General features: G+C 32.7%; 1 protein-coding gene and 1 long non-coding RNA gene across 2 annotated transcripts; one reads left to right on the top strand and one right to left on the bottom strand.

Moving 5' to 3' along the window:
- Nucleotides 1–4,154: 4,154 nt before the first annotated feature.
- On the top strand, nucleotides 4,155–4,733 carry LOC140972240 (uncharacterized). The gene is made up of 3 exons (XR_012174480.1): nucleotides 4,155–4,415; nucleotides 4,500–4,618; nucleotides 4,705–4,733. It is a non-coding gene; the product is annotated as an uncharacterized lncRNA (long non-coding RNA).
- Nucleotides 4,734–6,307: 1,574 nt separating this feature from the next.
- LOC140973059 (ATP-dependent zinc metalloprotease FTSH 3, mitochondrial-like) lies at nucleotides 6,308–12,832 on the bottom strand. The gene is made up of 8 exons (XM_073435606.1): nucleotides 12,639–12,832; nucleotides 12,279–12,534; nucleotides 12,112–12,183; nucleotides 11,414–11,547; nucleotides 9,835–10,329; nucleotides 8,952–9,719; nucleotides 7,193–7,420; nucleotides 6,308–7,088 (listed from the first exon to the last, which is right to left on the bottom strand). Exons 1-8 carry the CDS (start codon nucleotides 12,687–12,689, stop codon nucleotides 6,609–6,611), a joined length of 2,484 nt encoding a protein of 827 aa, XP_073291707.1. The 5' UTR covers nucleotides 12,690–12,832; the 3' UTR covers nucleotides 6,308–6,608.
- Nucleotides 12,833–13,089: the final 257 nt, after the last annotated feature.

Here is a 13,089-nt window from a genome sequence, read left to right as displayed (position 1 = left end):
CATCACTTTGAAAACCTCGGAGTCAATATTTTCTTGTTCCTCGTGCTCCGGTACTGCTTCACAAGAAATTTGATATTCGTTTATCTTATTTTCCACATGAATTATACTATTTTCTAAATTCAATGTGTTTTTGTCTCATTTTATTTTATCTTTCTCGAAGATAACATCCATGTTGATGACAAGCTTGTGGACAGTAGGATACCACAAGCGATCCCACAAGCGAAATTCATTTACTGCATCAGCATAACCTAAGAAGATACATTTTTTAGATTTTGAAGACGTGGAAAACATCTGCTTTCTTCTTGATTGGATACATCCAACATCTCGTATAAAAATCATCAATAATTGATACTAAATATATCGCTCCTCCTTGGGATATAACCGGTGCTTTCCAAATATCCTAATAAATCAGCTCTACTTCTGACTATAGAAGTTCAAAATTTTAAATTGTGATGTTTAATGGTAACACGATGCTTACAAAAATATAGAGCCACAACAACAGCTTCCGTTCTGAGAGAATTTTCATCTCATTCCACTTTTCGTGATCTGTCATTTCTCTCCGTAAATTGACAACAACATTAGCATTCATCTCATTCTACTTTCCATCATCAGTCATTTCCCTCAGTCTATCTCTAATAGCCTGTCAAGCAATTATCTTTTCTTAAAACTGCTTGTATCATTATTTTTCATATCATAAATTTGCTCTCATTGAACTTTGTTATCTTGTATTTGCCTGTCATTATGTTTACAATAATTTATTAGACTGGACAAAATAATATCGATTTAATAAAAAAAACTTCTCTGGCGTGGAAGATCAGTTTAGGTTGAAACCACATAGCATAGTCAGAATTTTAAGAAATTTTAAATCAATACTCTAATACCATTTGTTAGTCTCATGTACGGCATCTTGAGATATAAATATGAAAATAAAAAATAAAATTGGATACCGAGATTCACGTAAAAAATCCCTAAAAGTTATTAGGATAAAAAACACATGCAATATGAAAAGAATTTTATTATAATATTTTATGGTCTACAGCCACTTAATGTATTTAAAAAAAATACACTCTCTTAATACAAGATAACAAAACATCTCACAAATATTATATAACAACACATTTAAATAAAAATATATTGAGATGAGAGAAGAACTCAAGAATAAGAAATTTTAAATGAGACGAGGGAGCTCTACAGACCTCGTCCGTGTGAAAATTAGTCTTCAATGTTTCTTTTGTCAAATTTGCATCTACCAAGTCATCCATTTCTTTGCCGACACCACGTTTCGTTTACTTGTTGGGCATTTCTGGATGAGGTTTAATATTTAATTCAATGCATATATATATTTCCCTCGTTTTAATCACATTCTTCAAAGAATCCTTGGAAATCGTGTAGAACAATTTGTTTAATGTCCACATTTACATGTCACAATGTAACAAATCACCATAGTTTCATGGATTTATATCTATAATATTTTTATGGATTGATTCGATTGAAGTGAAAAATAAAACTTTCGATTTATAAAGTAATATATTTTTATTGTTGAGATCGGTATAAGAGATTCATCTCACAAAATTGTAAAAAAAAACGATCTTATATAAGTTTTTGTGCTATAAAATTTCAAAGATTAGTAAGTTGTGATATTACTAGTTTTTTCAAGAAAATTACTATTGCTTGGTTACTCCATAATTATAATAGCAAACAATGTTTTCAAAATCGGATCTGAATAATCGGTTCGACCGAAAACAGGTCACGAGTCCAGAACACACTCTAAAAAGGTTTTAGCAACCTATCAAACCCTGTCAAGAACAGATTTGGGCTTTTTTTAAAAAATATTATAAATTAATAAAATCATTATAAAAATATTGCAAATAGGAAATTTTTATAAAAGTAGTATAATCCGTGTAACACTGCAACAGATTCATAAATTTTTTAAAAAAAATAAAAAAAAAAGTAAAATAGGAGGTCACGGAACCCAGTCCCGTGACTTCCCCTTCTTTAAATGAGGTGTGCACTTCCTCATTTTCAATCACCGATCGAGCACTTCTTCCTTTTTTCTTAAGAGCATTTTTCTTTCGATCACCGAGCACGTCTCTTTCCGGCACCGGTCTTCAGAATTTTCCATTTATTCATTAACGTAACTCTTCGACATTTTTTCATAATATTAAGAGATAACGATATTATTTTTGTTTATTATATTTATTATTGTTCGTTAATTATAGTAATTTTAAGTAATAACAATAGTTATAATATTAATTGTATTATTGGAAATATAATACTATAATTTAGAATTTTTGCATCACCGAGCACTTTATGAACGCAGTTTTAAGTAATAATAATAACTATACTTAATTTAATTACAATAATTATAATATTAATTGTATTATTGGAATTAGTTATAATATTAATTGTATAATAATAAATATATAATTATAATATTAGAATAATTATAATATTAATTGTATAATNGTATTAAAACACAAAATAAAACTGAAGGGGACTGAATCATAAATCAAACATGGTCAGATGCATTTTTCTCCAAATTACCGTAATAATAACTATATAATTATAATATTGGAATAATTATAATATTAATTGTATAATTGTATAATGATGAACGCATTACGTAATAATTATAATAGTAATTGTATTATTGGAATAATTATAATATTAATTGTATAATAATAACTATACTTAATTTAATTACAATAAATGTATACGTTTTATAACTATTACTATACTTAATAATTACATGTTATAATAAATAACTATTACTAATGTATACGTTTTACAACTATTACTATACTTAATAATAACTATTAATAATGTATGTATTATAATTACATGTTATGTTTTATGAATTATTATTGATTTTTAAAAGAAATTATTTAATTTACAGTAATTAGTTTTATTATCAATTTGTCATCAACATATAAATTTATTTTTTCGAGTCGGAAATTGCAAATAAATTTTGTTTATTATAAAATATGTAGTTAAATTTTGTTGATATAAAATATAATATTTGTTAACTAATGATTTTTTGTTTGCAAGATGGCTGAAAATACGAATAATGTGTTGTATTTGCAGGGTAGACAAATATCAAATAATATCAACGCTGAAAACATGGATGCACTAATTCCGCCACGCCGATCTGACAAATGTATTTGGAGATTGCTTAATGCTGGGATTTACATCCGTGTCCGCCTATGTCTTGCACGCATGGGCTTCTATGGTGTCATTCAGTGTGGTCCAATTAAATATTATGATAATCATTTGCTTACATCCATTGTTGAGAGATGGCGTCGTGAGACACACACATTTCACCTTACAGTAGGGGTGTCAATCGGGTGAGTTGGGTCGGGTTTCGGGTCACCCGCGAAATTTTTTTTTTTTTCAACCCGAACCCAACCCGAACCCGAAGCAACCCGAAAACCCCCAACCCGAACACGAACCCGTATAACCCGACTCAACCCGTCTAACCCGCGTAACCCGAATTTTATTTTTTTAAATTTTTTAAAAAAAATTAATGAAAAAAATTCAAAAAAATAAAAAATAATAATAATATTTTAATTTAACACATAATAACAAAATTTCCGATTTAAATTTGAAAGTTTAATCGTAGAAAATTAAAAGTATATTTACTAAATCAAATAAAAAATTGTTAAAAAAATAAAAATATGCAAAATAAATATTAAATTATGAAAATTTATCATATAAATATACAATAAATTTTGTTCAAACATACAATATATAAAAATATAGGTAATATTTTAAATAAAAAAAAAGTTCGCGGGTCAACCCGCGACCCAACCCGAAACCCGCCTAACATGGCACTAACCCGAATCCACCCAACCCGAACCCGAAAAAACCCCAACCCGAACCTGATTTTTTTCGTGTTGGGTCGTGTCAGGTTGACGGGTCGTGTCGCATTTTGACACCCCTACCTTACAGTGGGCGAGGCAACAATCACCCTACAGGACGTTGTCCTTATTTGAGGGTTGAATATTGATGGTATGTCCATCACTGGTGTAGATACCGCGTACAACAAACATACTTTACAACAATGCTGCGCTACTTGGTTGGGTTTTACTCCTACATCTTCTCAGATTAAAGGTGCATATCTTTATCTGACCGCTTTGATAGATCATTGACTAAATAATATGATTAATGATCAAAGCACTGAAGAGGACGTGGCACAATATTCCCGTTGTGTTTCATTAATGATCATTGGTGGATGTATATTTCCGGACTCGAAAGGTGCTGCTGTGAAACTTATGTATTTGCAGTTTCTTGAGGACATAGAAATAGTGAATACGTTTAGCTGGGGTTCTGCTGTGTTGGCATATCTTTATAGAGAGTTGTGCGACACATCAATGAGATTAAAGGTTGATTTGTGTGGCACTGTTCAGATATTGCAGGTAATTTTACACTTCTACGGTCATTATATTTGTTGAACTTAATTTTTCTTATGATTTGACTATTTCTGTTGTATGTTATTGCAGATTTAGGTATGGTCTAGAATTACTCTTCTTTGCTCTGATAGAGAGCAACAAGTATCTATTTCAGAAGAGCAGGCTGCAGATGTGATTCTGGGTCTACCATTCCCACCATACGGCGCACGGTACTAATAAAAAATAGTTAACATTTATTATTATTATTTTGTTATTTAGTTTTAATGATTGTATTGTGTACTTTTAAAAATTGCAGGTGGAGACGCGGTTTCTCTTGGACACACGGCCCATCATTCGGTCCGTATAAAATTATTATTATTTTACAATTAGTTTTTTTCTCAATTTATTTTATTACATTATTGTAATTAATACACTAAACAGTGACAAAACCGTTAACATTAACTCATTCTCGTACTTAAATAATATAATATAATTTCATTTAAAATACGAAATTTGAAAAAAAATTTCCAACATCAACAATTTATATTTATTATTAATTTATTATTAGTATTCGTATTAGTAATTTTATAATATAATAATATTAAAAATACAAAATATAACAAAATTATACATAATATTATAATGCAACCGAAAAAATTTATAATCACATTAATAAAACATAAATAATACAACTAAAATATAAGAAATTATTGAAATTACCTTTTCAAATGTGGTTGTACGGAATTTGTAAATGAATTAGCGAACAATGTTTAATATCTGCAATAAATTACAAACATTATCAGAAATATTATACAAAAAAAATTAATATAAAAATAAATAATAGAGATTCGACTGAGACTCGGCGCAATTCTCCCAAATTCTGATACTCAACACAATTCTCCCAAATCAACTTCTGAATTACTGAGACTCGACGCAAATATCTAAAATTCTGATATTCGACAGAATTTCCTCAAATCAAATTAGAAATTCTAATAATCACACGATCGACGCAATTTATAAAGGGAAAAGAGTCACGGATTCTAAAAATTATAACTACCAAAAAAAACCACGGAGCGAAGAAAACAAAAATTGTGTAGGAGAATGTCGAATATTTGCGCCGAAGATCGATTAAACAATATCAAATACTCGGTGCAATTTATAGGGAGGAAAAGAAGCTTGGGAGGTCCCGGATTCAGAATCCGGGACAGTGTCACAGATTCATTTGTCCCGGATTCTGATGAATCCGTGACACACAATTTATTTTTTTTTAAAAAAAAACTCTGAATCCGGGAGTTCAAATTCCGGATTGTAATAATTTTACAAATCTCCCAATTCTACAATATTTTAATACATAAGTTTTAAAAATATATTATTTTTAAAAAAACCCAACAGATTTGACAGGTTATGAACCAATAAACCGATTCAATAGGTTTTCAGTTGATCTCTTTGAAAAATTTATTTTTCTTATTTTTTAAAAACTTAAATTTAATATTTTTTATATATATATGATTAATTGAAATTAAGAGTTTGTTAAGAATATTATTTTAGCATTATTATAGTTTATTTAATCTATTTCTTGTTTTAAATTTATATAACTATAATTGATGCTTTAAATGTACAATTTAGTTTTTAAACTTATGATAAATATATATTTTTTGTTTATTTATATGCATTTCTAGGTTTTAAATTTAAATATATTATTCATTATATTATATTAATATTTTATATAATATCACAGTATTTCAATTTGATGGATTGGCATGTTCTTTAAAAATAGATCGATTCGATTATTGCTCCGATCATGAAAATATTGGTAACAAGATAAAACTTGATTTCGTAAGTGCAGTCATTCCATAAAACGGACAGGATAATTGGAGAGAAGAAATTTTGAGTGAACAAGCGAAATTGGTACAATGATGGGAGAAAGAACAACGAAACCCCTTTTGTCGCCAAGATTTTATTGTCACTACGTTACATTTACAAACCAAATAATTACATCCTCCGCTGTCTTCTCTAAAATCCAGATTCCCTCCGCCAGGTTAAAACGAAGCGATGATCAAATGCAGAAAAGTTTTTAGTAATAATACATTTTTATGCCATGTATCGATGAATTTTTCCAGTGAGTACAAGAGCACCCCGAGGCATCATAGGTGCAGGTAGAACTTTGCACTCTGGATATGTCGAAACAAACATCAGAAATAAGCAAAGATCAATGGAAACTTATGCGGGAACTACTTCTGGAATAAGAGGTGAAGACCCGTCATCTTCTGTTATCCCATCCTCAAAAGTTTTCCCAACCTTTTGTTCTTCCTCCTGAAATCCATGCTTAAATCTGTCATAATTCGTCAACTCGCTTGATTTGAAAGGACGCTCGCCAAGTACCTGGACCAAATCCTCTTGATGAAGAGTTTCTTTTTCCAGCAACAACTCAGCAATCTGTGCCACTTGTTCTTTGTGTTCCTCTACGAGTTGCAATGTATGTGTGTATGCCTTTGAAACCCAGTCTCGCACTTCGGTATCAATAATAGCTGCAGTCTTGCTGCTGTAGGGTTTGCTCATCTCAAATCCATCATCCCTATGTGGAAACGAGAGAAGGCCTACTTTCTCACTAAAACCGTATACCGCAACCTGGGCATAAGTCATTTTCGTCACTTTCTCCAAATCATTCTGAGCTCCAGTTGAAATTTTCCCCAGTAATACCTGAACCAAAAAATGGCATAAAAGTATGAAAGATTTTATACATAGAGAAGATGGAATTAAGAATTTCAAAGACATTTTCAAAGTCAATTAAAATACTTAGCAACCTGTTCTGCAGCACGCCCACCAAGGGTCATGCAAGTCATATCAAAAAGCTGCTCTTTAGTCATGAGAAGGTTCTCACTGGGAACATATTGGGCGAAGCCGAGTGCTGCTGAACCACGAGGAACAATAGTCACCTTCAACAAGGGTTCTGCATGTTCCAGAAACCAACCGACTACAGCATGGCCTGATTCATGGTAGGCTACAGTCCGCCTTTCGAGTTTACTTATAACCTGTTGAGGGAAGAGCAGAAAAATGTTGTGCTTAATTGAAAAGAAAGGGGTCACAAAGTCTGCAGAAAATCAATTACGTTACTATGAAATCATAAATACATTATGCACCAGTCGATCTAAAGAATATAATTTTAAATGCAGTAATATATCATCGGGATTAGAGTTCGACTGCTATGAATACTTTGCACCACATATTAAAGACTGTTTTAAATGATAATGAGACCTATGGAAACTACTTCTCCAGGAACTTATTCCAAGTTCCATGAAAGAGAAAAACAGAATGACTTCAGAAAAGCACTTCCGTGCTGACGCCCATTTCTATATCACAAACTGCAGAAAGTCGACAAAGATAATAGACTACAAGTCCAACTCGCAACTCAAACCCTTACATCAGACCTTTGAGAGGGAAAAGGACGCCAATCTCTAAATCACAAACTGCAGAAAGTCGCAAAAGATAATAGACATAAGCCCCTCTAGATCCAACTCGCAACTCAGCCCCTTATATCAGACCTTTGAGAGGGAAAAGGAAAGAATAGAAATTCACTTAATGTGGCGAGCAAGTGGCATTCATAAGTAAAGAAATAAGAACATATATAATGTCAATTACACATCATGTTTAATGAGCCCATAACCAAAATCCTAGGCAACACGTTTGACGTGATTGAAATATTGCTAGAAAATTAAGGGACAAAATTCAAACATATTTTAGAACTTTAAAAGGAATCCAGAAGCAATTAAATGTGGGCAACTGTCAACTTTACATGGAGAAAATGTAAGATTTATATCATCATTCAACTGTCTCGAAATGAATGTTGCATTGTTATCAACTTTTGAACATGCTAACTTCAGCTATATATGAAGTCACCCCTCCAAGACATCCAACTAAGCTGTAAAATCATTACTCAACCATCCAACTCCAGAAAACTTATCATATTAAGCTAGATTTAGATTCTAAATTACCATGAAGATAATATTGTCAATATTTTGTTTGGATGAAAATGTGAAGCGAATACACGTACAAACAGTGACAACAGAGAATGCTTTCTTCGAGTTTTACATGATACTCAACCAATATATTAAATTTAAGATATACTATATTTTTAAGAAAAAGACGAAGACCAGCATATTCTGAATTTGGCATTTTCTTCTTATTTTCATCATCCCAATCAATAATTGTACTCCCACCTCATGATTTTGAAAACAGTGCATAATAGATGAAGAATTGACATCTCAGCAACTTATCAGTGATCACTAAAGTAGGAGTGTCGAGCGACGAGCAGTCCTCAATTTGTTGCTTATGTTAAATATAACTGAAGTAGGAGTGTCGAGCAGTCTCGATTTGTTGCTTATGTTAAATGTAACTTTAAGACTTAAATTCCTAAACAGTTGTTTAAAATTAGCCATGGTGATGAGAGGCTAAAATTCCATAAAATAAACTCATTTGCCTCGTACCAGAGCTTCCGCAAGCAGTAGAAAACTAGAAACAATTATACCCAAATAAACAAGAAGATCCCGATTCATAATGACATACCTTATTTTTCTTCTCAAGACCACCAATGATTCTGTCTATTGCTCCATCAAAATGTTCCATTTTCACCAGAGTTTCATCACATCTGGCAGCTATCAATGCAGCTTCATTGCAAACATTTGCAATATCTGCACCAGCAAATCCAGGAGTGAGGGCCGCTAGTCTCTGAGAATAATAAGGAGGTTCATGATCTAGTTTAAGCTTCTTCAAGTAGATCTGAAATATCTGATCACGGCCTTTGATATCCGGTTTATCTAAGCTGATTTGACGATCAAATCGACCAGGCCTCAACAAGGCCTTGTCTAAAATATCAGGTCTGTTGGTGCCAGCAATAACAACCACACCAGATGTAGTTCCAAATCCATCCATTTCTACAAGCAACTGGTTAAGGGTGCTTTCACGCTCATCATTAGAACCAGCAAAACCCCCACGTCCTCTCGCTCTTCCAATTGCATCAATCTCATCAATGAATATGATACTAGGTGCACATTGCCTTGCCTCTTGAAACAAGTTTCTAACTCTTGACGGCCCAACACCAACAAACATTTCCATGAAATCAGAACCAGATATGGACAAAAAAGGCACACCAGATTCACCAGCAGTCGCTTTTGCCAAAAGCGTTTTACCCGTCCCTGGAGGTCCAACCAGCAGAGCGCCTTTAGGAATTTTGGCTCCCAGCTCCTCATACTTCTTAGGGTTCTTTAGGAAGTGAACAAACTCCATAATCTCCTGCTTTGCTTCATCACAGCCGGCAACATCTTTAAAATAAATCTGAAACAAAAGGAAAAAAGAGAGGACAAAGACCTTTAGCCTCGGAGACTCATATCCATAGAATGGAAAATGGCTCAAAAATTTTGGTTCAAGATGGTAGGATTTGATGACAAACCTTATTTTTTGCATTTTTGTCCACCTTCGTGATGTGCGCTTTTCCGATGTTGAAAATCCCACGTGCGCCCTTTCCACCAGTACCTCCAACACCGATTCCCCCTTGCATTTTCCGACCCATGTAAAAGAGGAAACCCAATAACAAAACCGTAGGAGCAAATCTCATTAATTCTTGGAACCAGACCATTTCAGAAACATAAGTAACAGGTACATAATCATGTCGGTCAATCCCCAATGCTACCTGCGCTTCCTCCAACTTTTCTTCAAACGAATCAACACTCCCAATATTAAAATAATATTTATATTGGCTTGTTTTCTCACTTGCAAGGGCACCACCAACAGGATCTTCAAATTTAGATTCTTCAGTTGTATCATTGCTATTTTGACTTCGTGGTGAGCTTCTTACATAAATTTTAGCAACTGACTTATTAGACACAACAATTTGGTCCACTAAACCTGGTTCCAGCAGCTTGTTTTGGAACTCTTGAAAACTAATCTGCTAGGTTACAGTCAATAAGTTTATTTCAAAAGACTAAAGTAGAAAATTTATAGAAGTGTCATTGACATCAACAATCGTCACCATATCATTGCAAGCCTTAGTCCCAAATTAACCAGGCCCGACCACATAAACAATCATTTCCATCTTGCTATGTCAATAAGCAATCAAATGTTATCCAAGGCAGACATTAGTCTAAAAACATATGTTTTAACATTTCAGTGCCAGGACATTTTTGAAAATGACCTTAATATCAGAGTAATTTAAATATATCATGAAATTAAAGCTCTTGGAAGTTCCTCATAAATGGCGTCTGGAATAGTACATATACTGTTGCTTAATCCAATACTCCTCAAATTAAAGAGTAGCAATTTTTTTGCCTTTTTTCCTCTTTAAAACTATTTCTTAAAACCTGACATTATGTATCTATCCATAACAGAAAACCAATCTATACTAATTTTCTCATTTTCCTCTTCTTTTATGCCATGAATGTGAACATCCACCGCATAAAGTAAATTAAATTGTGACAGTTCAGCAAGTAATTACCAAGTACCAACAAGTGCTGATTCAGAAAGTCAAATTATTTGAATTGCGCTGCATATAATCTTTGATTATTGGCCTTTAAATGGTTTGATATTATCGTTAACAAAGTTATAGAACTGGTATGCTCTCCCACCACAAGAATGAACAAGCATAAAGAACATTATAACTTGCCCAATTACTTTTGAAGTCTAAACCTTATAGATATATACTCAAATGGCATTTGAAGTTACATGAATATGAGAATTGCAATCGAGCAATCAATACCAATACAAAATCAAACCAGTTCGTGACATACATAAAAAATAGCATGATGATTATTTTTCCCGGAGAAACCAACGGATTAGTATTCAAGAGAGAGACTGTAAATAAATCCACGGAGTTTTAAAAATTGTAACATTGTAAAATTTATATAGACTACTTATCCATCTACATTTTTAAGACAGAGAAAGCAACACAGATTAACTAGCCAAAGTCCAGAAGAGCAAAGAGTCCCGCAATTCTTCATTTTAGTATTAAAAATGGTAAGTGCGCATAATATTACCTGTTTCTCTTCATGCGGCATGTGTGTAAATAATGAAACAACCAATGCAAGCGCCAAGATTGGTGGGACGATATTTAGCAAATTCTTGGTGAAAGTGTCTTGAAAATTGCCATGATCGTCTGTATTTCCTTCCTCTGAGATTGAATAAACCAAGGTCACAGAGAGATATTTGATATGGCAACTTAAAAACATCTAAAAGTCTAACATTCAAATGTTGCGCCAAGATAAAATCTCAAAACTCAATTTCGTATTGTGGAAATTTCACGGCACTCATATAGTTATACAGAAGACACTTGGCCAAGCACTCAACTGTTATTGTGGAGCCATCACAACAAAGGAGAACATAGCCAGATGGAGCCAATTGACGAAAACATATTCCAAACAGTAGCAAAATTCTTAGCCATGCACCAATTGAATCACATATCTGAAGAAAACTTGAGTAAGATATGCATAGATGCATGATACTGCTAGAAGAAACACCAAATGAAGATTTGTTCATTAATCAATACAGGGTTCAATATAAAAAGACAAACAACCATGGGACTCAACCCTCAGGTTTATGTATTTTAACTGTCATAATTTATTTTAACTGAGTCATAATTTCCGCAAGGACTTAACTTGCAACAAATATAGCTTTAAACATCTCATTGATTCCACCGACTGTCTTCTATGCAAAAAATAAGGAAAGAATAACAAACCTTTCGAACCAGATTTCTGCTCATTTTGCTTCGGAATTTCCTTTTTCTGCCTCGGATAAAATTTTTCGTAGTCTAGCAACACAAAACACAACAAACAAATTAAAAGGCGCGACCTATGACACACAATTCCAAATTTTCAACATTGAACTAAAAATAGAAGCTCTCACTTTTCTTCTTTGGCGCTTCACTGGAGAAAAATCTACGTATCCGGGCGTTTTCAATTAAGTGCTTAGAATTTGATGAATAAGATCTAGAGATCAACCCATTTTTAGCTCCTTTCGTAGCTAAATACCCCCTGAGAAAACCTAGTTTTCCATGAGACGTATTATTCACAATATAATTCGAATGATACACATGCCGAGCTCCGAGAATTTCCTTGTTCAACAACAAGGACCCGCCGTTATCAACACCATTAATCACATTCTGCAAACACAAACAAAACAAAACAATAAAAATACTCCGATGAAAACATCTATAAACTTCACCCAAAAGATATAGATCAAAGCGGAGGCTCGAAAGTGGCTTACTCTTGAACGAGAGGCACGCGACAAGGAACGACCGATTCTGGAATAAATCATTATTGGGCAATCTGATCGATTTCGCGTGGTAGAGATGGATTTTATAATTTATTCTAATCAATTGACTAATTTACGATTGTTCAGATTTTTTTTTATCGAAGCCAATTGAAACCCAAACAGCATGAATCGAATGCTAAAAATTCTTTTTTCCAGTAAAAATGATAATAAAAAAATATTTAAGCTAATCTTTTTATTTTATTTTATTTGATTATTTGTTAGACCGGATCCACCCAAAATATGGAGCCAAGTCGAACATATTAAAAGGCGACTTTTCTTTTCCATTGTTTATTTAAAATTTCACAACTATATCTCTACTTCATGGAATAAATCAAACTAATTAAAAATTTATTAAAATCTAATAATTGAGTGCAACGAGAAAATAGTTATTATAATTTACAAT

This window comes from Primulina huaijiensis, chromosome 3 (assembly GCF_012295235.1).
Source record: "Primulina huaijiensis isolate GDHJ02 chromosome 3, ASM1229523v2, whole genome shotgun sequence".
Lineage (NCBI taxonomy): Eukaryota > Viridiplantae > Streptophyta > Magnoliopsida > Lamiales > Gesneriaceae > Primulina > Primulina huaijiensis.
The sequence above is the reverse complement of the archived record's forward strand: the minus strand, read 5'-3'. Positions and strand labels throughout refer to the sequence as shown.

Coding starts and splice junctions, on each gene's coding strand:
- LOC140973059 (XM_073435606.1), bottom strand. CDS start 12,689: ATGATTTATTCCAGAATCGGTCGTTCCTTGTCGCGTGCCTCTCGTTCA. Junction 12,535..12,638: donor CGCGTGCCTCTCGTTCAAGA/GTAAGCCACTTT, acceptor TTGTGTTTGCAG/AATGTGATTAATGGTGTTGA. Junction 7,421..8,951: donor GTCTTGAGAAGAAAAATAAG/GTATGTCATTAT, acceptor TTCCCTCAACAG/GTTATAAGTAAACTCGAAAG.